The sequence below is a fragment of the Rhinolophus sinicus genome, linkage group LG06, assembly GCF_036562045.2.
Source record: "Rhinolophus sinicus isolate RSC01 linkage group LG06, ASM3656204v1, whole genome shotgun sequence".
NCBI lineage: Eukaryota > Metazoa > Chordata > Mammalia > Chiroptera > Rhinolophidae > Rhinolophus > Rhinolophus sinicus.
In genome coordinates, this window is record NC_133756.1 from 103,294,787 (window position 1) to 103,313,625 (window position 18,839).

General features: G+C 39.1%; 1 protein-coding gene across 1 annotated transcript in view; it reads right to left on the reverse strand.

Moving 5' to 3' along the window:
• HEPHL1 (hephaestin like 1) overlaps positions 1-18,839 on the reverse strand; it is a 58,907-nt gene that overhangs the window by 23,534 nt on the left and 16,534 nt on the right. The window contains exons 4-11 of the mRNA XM_019737563.2: positions 18,009-18,188; positions 14,303-14,557; positions 11,380-11,548; positions 10,007-10,146; positions 9,706-9,837; positions 8,015-8,226; positions 4,673-4,823; positions 1,658-1,870 (exon numbers count right to left, since the gene is read on the reverse strand). Coding sequence (XP_019593122.2) covers positions 1,658-1,870; positions 4,673-4,823; positions 8,015-8,226; positions 9,706-9,837; positions 10,007-10,146; positions 11,380-11,548; positions 14,303-14,557; positions 18,009-18,188 — 1,452 coding nt within the window. The remainder of the gene's footprint in view (positions 1-1,657; positions 1,871-4,672; positions 4,824-8,014; positions 8,227-9,705; positions 9,838-10,006; positions 10,147-11,379; positions 11,549-14,302; positions 14,558-18,008; positions 18,189-18,839) is intronic.

Genomic DNA, 18,839 nt, shown 5'->3' on the forward strand with positions numbered 1-18,839 from the left:
AAAACCGTTGGTTCAGTGGTACCCTAGCACCCACAGGCACTGGTGAGGAAGAGTCTCTGAAACCACAAGGAATACACCTCTGAGAACAGACTTGGCAGGAGAGCCTGCTTATGTTGTTTTCCAGGGAGCCCGTTATTTATGCGTGCATCATGTTCTTCAATAGTCAGGGAATTATCTTCTCTCAGAACAAAGAGGCATTTAAGGCCTTGTTTATGGTGATGGTTTCAGGGATGTATACTTATCTCCAGACTCATTAATTTGTATAAATTAAATATGTGCAGCTCTTTGTATATCAATCATACCTCAACATAGTGTTTTAAAAAAAACAAGCACAAAAAGAAAGTGCTTGAGTTGCAGGTTACTGACTATTTTATCTACATTTGGGGCGCTGTTTTTGGCTCGTCGATGTGGAACAGGAATGGGTGGGCAAGCTTTTAGGTAGCCACAGATTTATACTTACCACCCAACATAAATGGGAAAATATTGTCGTGAAGCTCTTCAGAAGCGTATAGGGCATATGACTAATATACAAGGTACTGGAATAAGTAGCCAAGTCTAAAATCATTCCAGCCAGCTCTAGCTTTGAATGCCTGTTTTCTATGGATTAAAACGATTTGACTGTTTCCCTCCCCTCCCCTTTTTGGTTTTGAAGAGTGTATTTTAAAACACTCATTGTGCCCAAGGCATCTTTTGGTTTGGGTGAGTCATAATTTAACAATTATGTTGATATAGAAAGATTGAATACTAGAAGTTTACAAAAGTGAGAATTATGGAGCTCCTAGGCTCAGACAGTTCTTGGGGAAGAGTTTTGAAGCTCAAACCTCAAGTTCTTAACCAATGACACTGTGTGGCATCCAGTGTGAAGTAAAGAAATAAACATTCACTCGTAACAGAGGCAGAGTTGGCAGAGTTGGGTAGCTATGGGTTTCTTTTTAAGATGAATGAACAAGCTGGGTTGGAGAAGTGCGTTGAAAGCCCATAGTACTTGCTATCCTTATTTTTCATGCAACAGTTTACATATGCTGCCATATGTTGCTCTATATATTTTATAAAAATGCCCCAAGTATCCAATTCGCTTGGGCATCTCTAAGAGAAGGGACAGGTACTGGCACTTCAGTGGCCTTCCATGAACTTCAGACCTAATGCAACTTGTCCTCTGGGGAAACCAAGGGAGCACAACAGAATGAAATTAGAGAAGCCCCCAAATAACTCATGCAGAGGGCACTATCCATCTCCAGAGAAGGCAGACTGGGTCAGATCATAACCTAGAAGCATCCACTGGGCTGTCCACGCCTGGTAAGATGCTTCAGGGCAGCAACTAAAACAATGTTTGTGATTAAAGAGCACAAAAATATCCTCTTTCTTGGGCCTGAATTCTTCACGGATATGAATCAAGATCATTCTCCAAAGATTTGTGCAGCAAGGTCATTTAGAGGACTACCACTTCTGCTCGTTGGATCTTATTTTAGATGTTTCTCCTTTGTCCTTTATGCTATGTGTTTGGAATAAAATAGGACTCCCTCATTCCAGTCAAGACTGTATCTCATTCTACATGCCCTGAAGTGCCCAAAGTTGACCAGTTTCTTCAGAGAGAGGACCCTAAGAATATGCCTGAAGATAGGAATGTGGTCACCTGAGATGGCCCCGCCTAGTTTACCTGCGTGGTCTGGCTGCATGAATGCTGTTGTAGAGGTATGGGGAAACAGGGCCAGGGTGTCGCGGTGAGTCCCTCGTAGATGGATGGTGTTGCCTTGAAAATAAACTCCGTGCATGTCCGTGTCAGTGCCCATTCCAATCATGTGCCAGGAAACTCTGTCCTTTTTACACATGTGTAGGCCTGGCTGGTTGCCATACATATAGCCATTAATAGCTAAATGGAAAGAAAGACATCATCAGAGCCCATTATAATTTTGTAGACATACTGAAAACACATCATCTTAGTGAGATTATCGGTGTATATGGTATGGGGATGTTCAAGTTCAAACTATTCACAGAAGATGCTTATTATCAGAGAATAAATAGTCCTGGGGAAAAGTCACATGGTGAATCGATTTAAAAATGGAGACTGCAATTAACAAGGAATAATGCAAATATACTAAAATTGTGAAAATGTTATGTTTAACGGTGTATAGACAAGGGCATGAATTCTAAGAATCAATAAGGAATAATCAATAAGTTGTCTTCTGACACAATTTTTTCTGACAAAATTGTTTGATGGTGTAATATGATATCCTTCATTTCAAATTTTAGTTTTGCGGATTATAAAGAAGATGATCCTTGCAAAAATATAAACTTTAGCAATTTCCTCCGAAGTCTTCTCTAAAACTCTTGACATGAAAATCATTTTCTTTTGAGGTTCTCATCCTGTCATCTCTTTGTTAAGTGTCTCTTCCTTGGTTATTAATTCATTTAATTTTGTCAGATTCTCATTTGTCAATGGCTTTGCATTTGTTCTAGAAGTTACCAGACATCCCTTTCCTGATTTCATGAATCCTGCATCATTTGAAAGATTTGCAGTTGATTGACATTATATTTAAATGTCTGGTCAGTGGAGAGGGACTTTTTTGGGGGGAGAGGGACACTAAGTTTATAAGAGGGTAATAATTTTGCCTTATGATAACTTTTGTTTTCTTACCTCAGTAAAATAACTGAAGGGACTTGGAATAATGATTACTTACATATGAAGACCCTTTGTATCTCCAGAAATGCAAATTGTTTTTATCTGTTACATCAACTTCAGTCCATTGATAGTGGCTACGTGGTGTAGTGCCTTGAGAAGAATTGAGAAACCACGTTCCCACTCTGTAGGGGGATGAATGCCATGACCGAATAGCACTGTCTGAGGGGTAACTGTGCATGATGATGTCATATTATGCTTGATGTCTCTTAGAGAGAGCAAGATTATATCCCCGCCCCCTCCTTATGCATGACCATAGTAGGAAAGAACAATTATCATGAATGATCTTCTGTTATAATCCCCTTGTCAAATAAAATTACTTTTTTTATTATTTCTGTGTCTGAAGAATGAGTGGTGCTTGGAAATTTTGCTCAAATAGCTGGGATGATTAGCAGAATGTCCAAGAAACCCTGGGGCTTCTGAGAAGACCATCACATTTTCTGAAAAAATCTTTGATAATGCTTTTGCAAAGAAATGAGCTAAATCTTGTCCACTGAATATTAAAGAGATAGTATTGTAAGATGGGGTGTTAATAATTTAGTCCTTAGGTAGGTGGTAGACAACCTTCTGTTGCCTTGGAACTCTAGTTGAAAGCCCATCTTTCTGGAACACTCATTCGTTCATTCATTCAACAAACACCTTTGACTATAGACTATATCTCATAATAGGTGCAATGCAGAGCACTGCATACCACGTGAGGCACTTACTCTTTGGTATTGTTCCCATCTTTCTTCCTCCCACTCCACGCAAGAAGACTGGAGATAGAATTTAATTTCTAATTAATGTGAAATGTAATTAAAATACATTATTTTCCTTGAATTTTGCTTTAAAATTGACACGTTCTATATGTCTAACATATGAAAACATATTCCACATTGTCAAACCAGGATGGGGCTGGATTCGACATGGTCCATTAGGGTGGTTAGTGTTTTCTCTATATAGGCCTCTCGTGATAAATTTCTTTTGAAATTAGCTTCTCCACTAAGGAATTGTTTCCTCATTTCTAGTTTAGTTTCCCATTTTTAATGACTAGGAGGAAGGTTGGAAACAAATTTTGTATTCGGGTTATAACAAAACTTTTCATAGAAGATGATAATGAAAATGCCTTACTCCGTGCTTTCCATCAGCCCAAGAGTGAACTGTTGGAACAGAGCATCTGGAACCACAAGAGTCTATGAGCTGGTTGCTATGGGTCACTAGGAATATTGGACATTTTTGGACTTCCTTGTGGGAGAGGGATATTTGGAGCTGTTTTATTATTTCCCCATAATGTTTTATAGGCAATAAATAGATGTTATGTTTGATACTAAAAACCAGCACTTTAGCACTGTTACCCTACAGTGCTTTCTTTAGGCATTTTTTTTGACGGCATAATCTTGCAGGCATTTGAGTTCGGACTCTTTCCCATGATTTCATGCCCTTGGGTTATATGCCCAAGACTAAAATGAATCTTGTGGCAGACCAATTACAAGGTGGTATGCTATTATAACAACTGATGGAGAGAGAGATGGAGAAAGAGAATTAAGTAATTCCTCCGAAATGAAGATCTGGGGTAGGAATGGTTAGTGTTTTACAAATTAACCCTGTAGACAGACACGCCTACGACTTGATAATAGATATTTTGCTGTACAATGGTTACCTCCCATTATCACTGGGGTTATCAGACATAATGATGTGATTGCGAACCCAAGGGAGGGCATTTTGTCAGTAATTTTATCCATTTAAGATATACTTTGATCTTTGCTAGTTCAAATTTTGTGTTGGTTCATCTAAGGCTGATAAAGTGTTTTAGAAGTATTAATTAAGGGTCATAACATCTCTGGGAGGTAGAGAGGTTTCATCATACCCTGTGAGGCTGAAGCCACAAAATAATTTACTCGTGACCAAGAACAACACTCAAGAAACCAAAATTAAGATAGTTACAGCATTGCCAACACTTTCACTTCAAATGCAATTACACCTTTTCTTTACAGGAGGAAAAGTCATTTTTTATACCGTGCATCCTGTTGGACTTCACAAACTCTCTGTCCTCTTTGTCAACAGCGAAGGGACGCCGGGTAAACTTCTGGATGTTTTCATCAAGATACAGGCTCAGATTCTCATCGAAGACTGTGAATAGTAGGTAAAATTCCTTGTCTATGCCTTTCTATAGAGAAGAAAGAAATGAATATAAAAAGTACAGGTTGGAGGATGTTTTCATTCTTGACTCTGTTTCGCTTTCAAAGTTAACACAAAGTAAATAAGAATCAGCATCAGTCTTCGATTGACTGGGTCATTTTGTAAACCAGGACTCTGAGCATGATTCTGGTAAATTCATTCCATCCCTAAAAAATCCATCTCATTATATCCTTTTCCCTCCTCTTGTGACTTCCTCAGGGGAAATAAGTCCCTGCTGAGAGGCTTTCCTACTCTGTGGGACTACTGTTGTCAGGCTGGACGTCATTGTCTTCCTCTCCTTACCATGGCCTCCATGTCCTGGCCCCAGACTCTCTCTCTCTCCCTGATTTCATAGCCTTGTACTCACCCCCAGCTTACGCCAGCCACCCTGGCCTTTTGCTCTTCCATGACCACACCAACCTCATTCCCACCTCAGGGCCTTTTCGTGCGCTGTTCCCACTGCCTAGCGGGTTCTCTCAAGTCTTGCTTAGGTCACTTCCTTACTTTATCCAGTTCTCTGCACAAATGTCACCTCCTCAGAAGACTCTTTCCTGATCACCCTGTTTAAAACAGTCACTCGTCTTCTACCTTGCCTGCAAACTCACCCACTTTACCCTACTTGACTCTTCATAGCACTTATCTCTGCCTGAACTTTTATTTTGTGTATGAACTTACAATTGTTTTCTCACTGCAATGAAGGCTTTATGAAGGCAGGAACATTTTGGATTTTTCTCTATATGCCCAGCTCAAAAAAATAAAAATTAAAATTAAAAAAAAGAGAAAAAGAAAAAAAGCCTGGAAAGCAGGCACCCAGTACATGTTTGTGAGTGAAATAATGAATTCAGACAACCTATAAGACTTTGCTATATTGTTACCTTGAATTGATATTGAGGGGACTATGGATTACTTCCTCTCTGTGTATATTTCTAATCCATCTATTTTGAGCATATCTGACCACACAGCATCCTGAATGCTGAAATATGCTTTTCTTTAAAGGTGAAACAGGGAGGTGACTATATTTTCTGTCCCTCAACATCTTCCTTTCTCTTCCAATATGCTCCCTTCTAACCCATGCTTCTGCTGCCTGCTCCAGAGGGAGCCTCAGCAATGCTATCTGATTACATCTCTTTTCTTATTAAACTGGACAATATGATCTAAACTCACAGTGCGTGATCCCATCCTACCTGTGCAGCCTCATCTCCTGGCCCTTCCCTCCTGGTACTTTGACTGAAGCAAGGCCAAGTTCCTTGCAGCAATCTGAACTTGTTGTGTTCTGCAGGCCTCTGTCCTTCATGCATGTACCCCTCAACTTTGACGGTCTGCCACCCTAATCCAGCCTCAAGGGCCAGCTCAGCTGTCCTACCTCTGTGATGCTTTCCTAACGCCTCATCAAAGACATGGGTACTCCTTGCTTTTCACTCTTACTATACCTTATATACACTTACTGCTTTTATCGCATGGTGTTTTAGAAGGCAGTAGTTTAAGATGATGGAAAGAAACAATGTAGGCTTGAAATTTTTAACAATAAAATACAAAACCTTGAAGAGACATAAAGGATCAAAAATACAAAAGCTGACAGGCTATGGGAGCAGGCAGATCTAGGTTCTAATGCCATTATTCTTTTTCATGATTTTGTGTAAGCAGACTGGCTATGAATGGTATTTGGCTCAGGTAACAATGCACAGAGATTATAAGATGCTTCTAGCAAACCTCAAAGTTACCATCGAGTGTGGTGAAGTGATAAGTACCTTACAAAGTTTTTCTAGCACTCAATTTCCTTCGCTCAGGTATTTAGCTATTAGGAAACAGGGAAGTATATTGGGAAATGGTCAAAGCTGAATGCTGCTGACTGTCACTACTAACTAGGTGTATTTCCTGGGATGAGACTTAATGTCTCAGAGCCTCAGTTTCTTCTGCTTTATAAAGGGCATGATCCTTCTGCTTTGCCTTATATGATTATTGCGGCACAGTGCAAGCATTCAGTCTTCTTACACAAGCATTTTTCAGGGTCATTCAGAGGACCAGGGGCACACTGAATCTCCAATAGACATTTCCAGGTTTGGTCCTTTGTGCAGGGAAATGAAAATCTGAGGTGGACCAAGATACTTTGTGTCCTCTACTTAGAAGTTCCCTTGAGCCCTGAGGCAGGTCCACACAATGCCAAACATTATCAAATATACCATTTAAATAGTCTTGCTATTTCTGACTGGTGAAGTAATTCCAAATGGCTAAATGACTGGATTTTTCTTCTTTCATCAATGTGTTTAATATCATGCAGACATAGCTTGGAATGCTATGCTTTGCCACACTAATAGGTGCAACCATCCAAGCTTCTAAGGTGGGACTTGCTAGAAGTTAACTGCATGCTTTCTTGTTCCTTCAGCCATAGTGATCAACTTCCAGTTCACGAGTTACAGTGGTTCTCAACCCTGGCTGCACTTGGGAATCACCTGGAGATTCTGATCTAATTGGCCTGGACCACCTGAATCAAAGATGTTTAAAAGGTCTCTGGGTGGTTCTAATGGATGGCCAAGTTAGAGAAAATTTGTCCAAAAAGGAAGGACCCCAATTTGCATTCCATGTAGATCTCAGAAGATTCCAGAATCAAAGCAATGCACGGGGAGATACCCACCAACTCCCAGCCATAAGAAGCAGAAATCCTGGGTATCTGGGTGGGCATCTGTAACTTTGGAAAATCAGACCTTAAAATTACAAAACAGGGCCGGCCCGGTGGCTCAGACGGTTGGAGCTCCATGCTCCTAACTCCGAAGGCTGCATGTTTGATTCCCACAAACAGCTCAGTTGGCTCTCAACCACAAGGTTCCTGGTTTGACTCCCTCAAGGGATGATGGGATGTGCCCCCTGCAACTAGCAATGGTAACTGGACCTGGAGCTGAGCTGCGCCCTTCACAACTAAGACTGAAAGGACAACAACTTGACTTGGGGGAAAAAAAAAAGTACTGGAAGTACACATTGTTCCCTAATAAAGTCCTGTTCCTCTTCCCCAATAAAACCTTGAAAAAAAAATTACAAAACAATTCAATTCCCATTATGCCGAAGACAATTTCAAGATGAAGGGGGAGAAATTCCTTTTTGTTACTGACTCTTTAGTACTATCTAATCTCTATCCAGGTTACTGCTTTCTCCCATGCAATCCTGAGTGGACCTTTGATGACCTACCTGTGTCCCATCATCATCAAGAACGCCCTTTTTACAGACTAACAAAGGCCCTACAAGGCCAGAGCTGGTGTCCTTGATTGGCTCAACTGCTGAGAAGTAAAGATAGGTCAGACAGGGAGGATCATCCTCTGTTGGGCTCACACTTTCAGGCACTGTCCACGTGTACGTGAAGGTTTCACCTGGCTTAACATGTGCCCCTGGTTTCAGAAATCCTGAGGAGATAAATGAAACAATTACTCAAAGCCACTGTCACAATCCGCTGTTTCATGAGATAGAGATAGAAGCTTATATCAAAGAATCGTATACTTAATAGATTACAGTTAGCATCATCATAAATACTATTTCTTTATCAAATATCGGATTTAGAACATATTAAGAGTGATAGTTGCCCATTTAGCGATGAAATGTAAGCCCATAAAATATTGAGTGCCTTCTCTGTGGAATATATTACACTTGGCCCTGCAGAGGATACCCCAAAAAATTAAGCAAGAGACTTATCTTTAAAGAGTTTAAAATCTTGAAGGTTGAACTAGGAAATAACCCAAATAACTACAAGATAGAGGAAGGAAGGAAGCGAATGCCCAAGCTGACTAAGCTGGTAAATGGCAGATCTGGGATTCAAACTCGGGACTGTTTGATTCCAAAGACTGCTCACTTAACTTTCACATTATATTGACACATGAACACTGAATCTCTCCTACTAGGCTGAGGCCAGAGACTCTGCATCTTGTCCAGAACTTTGCAAAAATGTGTGCAGTAAGTTTGCTGAGTTTAATAGTAGAAAATACAGATACTTGGGCTGTCACTGGTCTTCTTTCTGCACACACAGAAAAAGTCATGGTGAGCATTTTGACCAAGCAGGAGAGTGCCAGTGTAGGAGATGCTGCGGCAGAAGAGGGTGAGGATCGGTCTGGGGCAGTGAGGGGAGGGGTTGGTGGAACTCTATTTCCATTCCTTTGTCCTCTGTCCCCTCACCATCACCACAAAGCCTACTCTAGATGGTCCTGGCCTCTCACTGGGGCATGAAGAAGTAGCCTAGGCAGCCATGATATCAGCCGTGGTGATGGGGAAGGCTTCCAAGGAAACGAGGAGTTTCCTAAGCGCAGTGTCATGAATGTTCCTGCAGCCACTGGGCAGAAGCTGCCTTTCTCATGTATAGAGAGCCTGTGTAATCTATTCTGTGATGGAGAGACGCTATAGATGAGGATAAGCACATGATACTAGTTTAAAATAAATATTTGTCAATAAATACAGAACAAAGACCATGTGTAAGATTTTGATGTCAACAAAACATTGGAAATCAGATTTTCCCCTTAGCCCTCCCCCAAAGAATTCTATGCAACCTGTAGCAGAAAAACTCTTCATCTTAAAGAAGTGGGGGTGACTGTGAAAGCAGCTCACTTTGAGATTAATTACATTACTGAGGGAAAAGAAAAAGAATTGATATTTCCTAAGAACCTACCGTGGGCTAGACCTGTGCTGAATTCTCTCCATCCCTCCCCCAAAGCCCTGTGAGGTGAGTCATTATCTATATTTGATAGGTGAGAAGAATAAGGTTTAGAAAATTGAAATAATTGCCCAAGCTCACTGGGCTGGTAAGTGAAGGGGCCAGGATTTGAACCTAGTCTGTCCAGGTCTAAGTCCTTTGTACACTCACCTGCTTCCTCCGTTAAGCGTAGGCTGAGACTTACCATCTATGTTTGGGGCTGCATCAGAGGCTTTGTCATAGACCACACCATGGGGCAAAATACTGTAGACTTTGTCAGCTTTGTTGGCAAAAGTCACTAACAGGGTATCACCCACCTCTGCCCTGATGACTGGACCTGAAAAATATCAAGAAGAGGAGGGAAAAGGGGGTGAACATAATCACAGAGATGTGAATATGGTCAAGAAAAGAGTCATTCCATGTAGATGTCTGAGTATATGACCCACTAAAACATCCACACACACACCCACATCCCGTTCATAACATGACGGATGGTTTTACTCTACCAAGAATTCCAAGATGGGCTTCTGCCTCAGAGAGTCTCTTTCTTTGAGTAAAAGTTGCATCGACATACTGCACATACTGAGCCTTCCAATATTTCCCTCCTATTCTGTTGTCTGCTTGTGCAAAGTAGAACTCGGAGTCACTGTGGAAAGAATAGGAACCTGACTGAGGACACATTTCTGCATATCCACCAAATGTGTTAATTTTGGAGCTTCATTTTATGATTTCTAGCCCATTCACCCACTCGTCTCCCCAGAAAAGATAACACAGGCTTCAACAAATTCCCCAGGAATAGTCAACCAGCTTTAAAAGTCTTCAGAAGCTGGATATGCGTAAACTCATTTCTCTCTTAGCCATTGCACTTTCTTCCCCAGAAGTCCAGCAACCGAAGAAGAAGGCACAGGTCAACTCCTTACTTATGAATACTGGAGTCCCAGAATGGTGTCCTACAAAGTAACAAAGAGCTAACTGGTGTCTTTGCAGAATAGGCAGCCCTCGCTCTCTTGCTGATGCCAGTGTGAATAGTCTCTGCATATAGTAAGCTCTAATGTCTGTCATTATTAAGGAATGGAGTGTCTAGTTAATCAAATAGTTTAATTAATGGAGAGTTATCACATAAGCTATACACATGAAATACTAAAAGTCTAAGTTGTGAAACACAGTATTGTAAATTCTGACTAGTACTAACTCTCTGTTATCTTATTTCTGTTAATGGTACCATCACTCTTGCAGTCTTATAGGCTGTCTTTTTGTCTTCAATAAAATCTTTAAAAAACACACCAAAAAACTATATGCCATGGGAACCCAGAAGGAAAATGATTAACTATGATTCAGGAGTCAAGGAGGCCTCAGGTAAAAGGTGACATTAGATTTTGAAGGAAAATGGCATTTTACTGTACAGGGAGGGAAAGGAATTGTAGGTAAGGGGGCATAACTTACATCAAGTTGTCCTTGAACTAAAAAGAGTAAGTTTCCTTGATTGAAAGAGAGTCCTGTTTTATTCCATCTTCAAAATTGTCTTTTCCTTGTGTGCAAAGACCTATTCTCTTCCCTGTCAGCTTAGTATTTCTTATGGCACTTAGCACTGCAATTTGCACATAGTAGGTGTTCAAGAAATGTTTGATGAGTGAATGAGTGAGAGAATGAATGAATGCATACAGTGTTTTGATTTAGCCAGCAAATCACAAAGCAATAGATAGTCTTCCATTCTCAGCAGTATACCCAGAGCTCGGAACCCCTTAAATGGTGTCATTATACCATTTATGTAGTACGTGCTCATAAGAGCAGTGTTTGGGATACAAATGAGATCACAGGGAAAAGCCTAATAGATGGTTCCTTTATGAGAGGCTTAGGAACATCAGCAAAAAGAGCTTACCTGCCAGAGGCATTTAGGGGAAGACCAGTGAATTTGTCACAGCCTTGAGGACCATAATCCCAAAGAATTTTTTCAGCTGCTATAAAGTAGCGCCTCTGTTGACCTTTCAACTTGGGGTGCGAAACAGCTTTTTTGCAGTAACCAACATTATATTGCCCCAGCATACCAGCTGCAGAACAGAAGAAAACCATCAGCTAAAATATAAATGCTCACAAAAGAAATCATACAGGAAAAGACTGATAGATTTGACTTCATGAACTTTGAAAACTTTTGTACAGACAATAAGACCATCAACAAAGTTCAAAGTAAACGATTAATAGCAAGATTTTGTTCTGTTTTACTGCTGCATAATATTCCATTGTGTATATCTCATATGGTTCAACCTAGAAGGTATAATGCTAAGTGAAATAAGTCAGATAGTGTGGAGAAGACAAACACATTTTAAAAAGGAATTTGGCAATATATGTCTATAACTTAAAAAGAAAATCAAACTCTCTGTCCCAGGAGTTCCAAATCTAGGAGTATTGCTAAGGAAACGTCAGAAAAAGTATAAACTTATCTATAAATTGATTTTATCAGTTTTATTGATAACGCTAAAAAATGGGGGGGAAATATAAACGTTAAGCAATAGAGTGTTGGTTAAGTGAATTGTAATCTCCTTATAAAGGACACTGGAAGGATTAACAATGATGAAGTAGCTCTATATTCACTGATATAAGTATATTTCTGGTGTATTAATATGTGGAAAAAATAAGCTACAAGGCAGTATTTTATTTTATTTTATAAATAATATATGCATTTAGGTAAAGGTCTAGAAAATAGTGATGGAAGATAGTCATTAGAATGTGACACTTTTCTATCTTGATGGCATTATTGATTTTTAAAATTAAATTATAAATTATATAAATGTCTAACCACTTTGCTGTCCACCTGAAACTAATATAAAATAATATTGAATGTTAACTGTAACTGAAAAAATAAATAATTTTTTAAAAATAATAAAAATAAGTTAACAATTTTTAAAAATTGAATTATATTTATTTTCTAATTTTTTACAATAATTTTTTTCTGAAGGCATGGACAACTTAGGAAGTGTTGTATTTTAGCAATCTATAAACACCAGTTTACGTCCACAACTACTAGCCAAGCTTAGCAATCTTACTAGTCTCAAATGACTGCTAATATGAGTTTAAAACTGGTTTCTTCTGAGGTTTAACAGCATGGGACCCTTAAGAGTAGGGATCTTGTGTTGAGAACACTTAAGATCTACCCTCTTTGGAAATGTCAAGCATACACTACAATATTGTTGACTGTGGTCACCATGCCGTGTATTAGAGCTCCAGAACTCATTCATCTGGCTTAACTGAGACTTGGTATTCCTTGAGACGTCAAGTATTCCCACCCCTGCCCCCCACATACGCACAAAGGTAACTATGTATGGAGATGGTTATGTTAATTATCTTGAGTGTGACGATCAGTTCACAATGTATGCATATATCAAAGCATCCAGTTGTACATCTTAAATATATATGATTCCTATTTGTTGATTATATATGAATAAAGCTGGGCAGGGTGGCAGGGGGAATAGGAAACTTATCTTGTTCATCTTTGTCTTCCCTGAACAGTATCTAGTACATATTAACTGATCAACTCAACATCTGTTGAATTGAATTCAGCTGGAATAAGCCAGCCGACTAAGGCTGAAATTGGCTGCTTAAGGTTGATGGAACAAGAATGTGTTATCCAAGCAGCCCTGAAGGGTTGCTTCTCTGTACTGTTAATAGTGACTGTGTGTATATCGTTTAATCACATAATTTCTTCTGTGTCTATCTCACTGACATATTTTCTTTTTCTATTCTTGTTTTTACCATTTTAGGCCAGACCTTTTATATTTCACAACTCTAATGTTTCCAATGCATCTTAACTAGCAATGGCGGCCAGAATCTCTCCACTGAATCCTTTCTGCACACAGATACCATATGTATCTTCCTAAGTCACTGCACTGATTATGTCACCAGTGTGCCTAAGGATCTAGAAGGACTCACTATTGCCTTCCAGACACGGTCCCACATCCTTAGCCTTGCCATTCAAAGCTGCTCCCACTGGGGCTGAACTGCCTCTCCAGGCTTCTCTCTCATCACTCTTCTGGCCTGAGCCTAGAGTCCAGCTCAGTAGAACCCAGTCTATATGGTCCCAATGGTCCCAAGGAACCAGGACCAAGTCATTCAACAGGTATTTAAGTCAACAAATGTTTGCCGTGCACCTATCATTGGATTTTGTCTCCATATAGGGAAGAGCATTGTAATAAAGCAACCCAGAGATTAAAATGGGCTGCTATAATATAATTACTTAAAAGAGATGTTCCAAAGGAAATTCAAGAATTGGATGGGGGATTGGTCCAGATTACCTTTCCAATGCTAAAAATGTGTTACACTATTTACAGTTGTTCATATAGAACATGTATTTGTTCCCAATTCATGTTGCTTCCTCTGCCTGGAAAGCCTTTCTTCCTTTCTTTACCTATTCAATTCCTACCTGTATTTCAAGGCTGAGATTAGAAGCCAGCTCTTCAGGAAGCCTTTCTGATTGCCCCAGAGAAGTGACTATGGCACCCAAAGAGCATTTATCATTTAGCCTCAAATGTTATTCATTGCATAAGTGTCTCACTGTGTCTAACTACTAGATTGTAGTTTCCTTGAATGTCTCATCATTTCTTTCAATCACCTTTCACCTGGTTCATAGGGAAGGGATCAATAAGTATCTGTGGCCAAATAAGCATTGTACATTTTCCATGTGTTTAAGATTTAATTAAATGTAACACATATAAGAATCTATCTAACAGCAGTCACTGAATGAGCACCATTGACCGTGTGGTCTAATTGTTCCATTCTAAGCATCTTCCCACTGGTTTTTGTCCTTTTACCTTGTAGGTGATCACTGACTTGGCAGGTTATCATCCATGTCCCAGGATTCTCAGCTATCATTTCTGCTGTCAGGAAGGTGGCGGGGAACAGGTTGACGACATCCGTCCGATGCCGGCGGCTGATGAAGGTGTTACCATAAAAATAGATGGAGTGGATGTCTATTTCATTCCCCATCCCAAATAAGTGCCAGGACACTGATTCCCCAACACACATATCAGGCTCAGGGAAGTTTCCAAACAGGTATCCATTGAGAGCTGAAAGACAGAAGCACACCAGTGGAAGAGACTTCCCTGCAGAGGCGAGCAGGACCAGAAACGTTGGTGGCTCCTAGTCTTGCACAACTGGAAAAACAGTGCTGATCACTGACTGTAATGTTCTCATGCAGAAAAGCACGGCTCCTTTCACATACGCATAATGTAGTCCCAGAAAGGAATGGAAGGTGTTGGTCTTTTGGGAAGAAAAGCACTCAATAAAAGTGACAATCAGCACACACTAAAAAGAGCCTGGGAGCTGCTGTGTGGACCCAATGAGATCAGGAACGAACAGAGCGCTGCTCCTACTTCCAGGAGGCTCAGCCTCCTTTTTTCCCAATCCTTCATTTGCAAACTTGCCTTCCCCACCCAACTCTGTTTTTGCAACTAGAAACCCTGTCTTCCTCCTCTTACAGCTCTCAGGACCTAGCAGAAAAGCTGCACATAGTAGCTACTTAATTCAAGTGACAAAATCATGCAGCAATATAGAAAGGAAAGGGACTGATTAGAAGGGACTTATAAGAGATACATATTTTGTTAGTTTAAAAGCAGGGAGAAAAACCATTCTTTACTAGGTCTTGCTGGGAAAGAATCTTACTGACTGAGCTTACGCCTTAAGCCTGGGACCTAATACTTTGAATTATCTAAATGGCAGTTGGAATTTAACCAAGTACAGAAAAGGAACTTGACTTAGGGTTTCTTAAATTCAAACTGAGTTAAAAAGCTATCGTTACTAAGATAATAATGACTGGGACAGTACAATTAATTCTAAGTCATTTTTAGTAACTTTAAATAAATGTATCAATAAATCTCGTGTTGATTGTGCATCTCTATAGACTAGTTTGTTTGTGTATTTTTTTCTTTGAAGTTAATTTTTTCCTATACTTGGTTAGGTCTCCTTTGCCAGTCTGAAGGATTGATTGCAAACACCTGCTTCAGCATACAGGCTCATTTTTTAAAAATGTATTTTCATCCAAAAGAGTAAGAGGAGTTATTTAGGTAGCTGAGTCATAACCATCACAATTAGTAGTGTTTTTTTTGTTTTTTTTTTGTTTTTGTTTTTGTTTGTTTGTTTGTTTGTTTGTTTTTACTAACTATACCCAAAAATGTATTTTATCACTGTCAATATAAACTGTACTCATTAAACAATAACTTCCCTTCTTCCCTCCCCACAGCCCTTGTTAACCCCTATTCTATTTTCTGTCTATAATGTTGCCTATTCTAGGTACCTCATATAAGTGGAGTCATACAATAATTTTTCTTCTGTGTTTGGCCTATTTCACTTCCCGTAAGGTTTTCAAGGTCCATCCAAGTTGCAGCATATATCAAAACCTCATTCTTATTTTATGGCTGAATAATATTCCATTGTATGTACATAACACATTCTGTTTATCCATTGGTCTGTTGATGGACACTTGTGTTTTTCCTACCTTTTTGCTATAGTAAATAATGCTGCAATGAACATTAATGTACAAATATCTTAGTCTATGCTTTCAATTCATTTACATATATACTTAGTAGTGATATTGCTGAGTCAAGTGGTAATTTTTTGAGAAACTGCCAATCTCTTTTCCACAGTGGTTGTACTATTTTACCTGTCCACTAGCAATGTTTCATTATTGTATTTTTTTCCCACTTTTTCTCAAACACTTGTTAGTTTTCCTTTTTTGAAAAAAATTATGTCCACCCCAGTACATATAGCATGATATCTCATTGTGGTTTGGATTTACATTTCCCTAATGATTAATCATGTTGAGTATCTTTTCATGTGCTTATCGTCAATTGTATATCTTCTTTGGAGAAAGGTCTGTTCAACCCCCTGCACATTTTTGAACTGGGTTGTTGTTTTTTTTGTTTTTGTTAAGTTGTAGGAGTTCCTTATATGTTCTAAATATTAAGCCTTATCAGATATATGATTAACAAGTGATTTGCATTTTGTAGGTTGTCTTTTCATTTTCTTGATAATGTCATTGGATCCAAAAAAAATTCTTAATTTTAGTGAAGTCTAAATTATCTATATCTTCTTTTGTTTCCCAGACTGTTGGTACCATATCCATGAATTCATTGCCAAATATAATATTATAAAGATTTCCCACAATGGTTTCTTCTTAGAGCTTTATTATAGTATTACCTGTTAAATTTGGATCTTTCACCTATTTTGAGTTAATTTTTTGTATATGGTATAGGAAAAGGATCAACTTTATTCTTTTACATGTTTATTTACAGTTTTTCAAGCACTGTTGAAAGCACAATTAGTAGTTTTAAGCAAGATTTGAGATCACCACACCCATTTTCTAAAGAACAGGGATAAAAGTTAACTGGTCATAGCAATGATTTGAATTTAAGTTTTCGGTTATTCCAGTCTGCATTTTTACCCCCTGCCTCCCTCCTTTTTCTCCTCTTCCTTACTTCTTTTCCTCCTAAAATATTTTCCAAGCAGCCCTTACATCCAAGGTTGCTGAAACATCCTTGGAAGGAAAAGAGTAGGTGTGCAATACAATGGAAAGAGTCAGTATATTGACAATCACACCTTGATGTGCTTTGGAATCAAACACAAGTAAATTAAATTTATTTGCTATGGGATTTCTCTCTCAGGCAACTCTGGCACTAATTCACACTTTGACCTTAAGCAAGTCATTGATGGTCTCTTGACCTCAGTTTCTCCATCTGTAAAATTGGGGAAGTCAGATGATTTTCAGCTCCTTTCCACTCTCCTACGATTTTATGACTACATTGACTGTCTTGGTTAGGATGATTCTGGGAGATAGACAAGCAAAGATGGAGGGAACTTGTCAATGAATGACATGGGGTGGTTGTTTATATTGAAGATGTTCTTTATGTTCACTAGAACTCTCTAGGAAAAAATAGAATGAGGTGCTTAATAATCCCCAAATCCTAAAATTCTGCATTAAGCCACTACTCGGGGTTAGGTAAATGTTCTGTCTCAACTATCAGGATAACTATAGAAATTCGCTACTTTCAACAAATACACAGTCTGGGGCATAGTAAACGCTCAATAAATGTTGATTTAAAGAATGTCTGGGAAACAAATTCACAAGTGTGTATTTAAACTCTGTGCGTAACATAGCTCTTGAAACTTAGCAGCTGCTCAGAAAATGGTTCCTGGATAATGTGAGAGGTTGCAAAAGACAGACTGTTATATAATGATTCATTCTCATCCTCTGGGTTCACCTCCTGATTCTTTCCTGATGATAACATTAATCCTTCTACTTTCTGTGCCATAGCTTTCTCATACACAATTTATCTTTTATCTATTGCCTTGTCCCTTCTCACATTGTTTCCTTTTCTGACATGTAGTGTGTTTCATATCTCTTTCTAATCATTCTCATCACTAAGTGACAAATATCTTGGAAAACTAAGTTTACCATTTCTGTGACAGTATCAGATACTCAAAGGCAGTCAGTATGTATTTGACAACATGGGAGATACTCACCGTGCATCTTGTTACTCCTCTGGAAAACAGCATCTTCTTTGTCAACTGAATCGGGGTCAGTGCAGAAATGTCTGATATTTTCATCGAGATACCAGCTTTGATTCTCATCCACCAGAGTAAACATTATAATGAACTCTCGGTCCACATCAGTCCTTGCCCCTGAGTATTTATTCAGGACACCTATCAAACACATTCACAAGAGTAGAGAAAACAGTTCAAAGTGAACTTAATCAGGATGAGCTTTGCTTGCTGCCAATAGTGTCAGAGAAGTGTGAAGCTTGTCGAAGACCTAGATCCACAAGAGCAACTCACAACATACAAGCAACAAAGGGCTTTAGTGGAAATGGCAGACGATTTCCATAAGAGACAGAAGAGAAAAGTCATAAAACAGAAATCTTCACAACTGCAGACTTGGAAATCTGGCTATCCCTGAAGGAAGTCAACTTTACTGACAGACACATTAAATCAATTAATAGGGAATAAAATAGCAAAGTGATGATATGGGTGAAATAATGAAGTAAAAGCATTCTTGGTTATTTGTATTTTTCACTTTGCTATGTATGTGTGGTGTCAGTGGGATGCGAACAGCTATTAATATGAAATGTCCCTATTTTTTTTTTTTTAAGCATATAAGTTTCAGAAGGCTGTGATGATTCTCAGGCAGAAATCCAAATTATAGCTCCTGCTAGGGTGTCAGATTGATCAAAGAGTTTCCCTAATCTTACAGAAAGCTTAGAAGAGGAGCATTCTGTATAGAGCAAGGGATGTAAGCAAGACAAGACCTGAAATTTATAAACACCTTTTAACTGGGAACAGGTTCCGTGGCGGGGG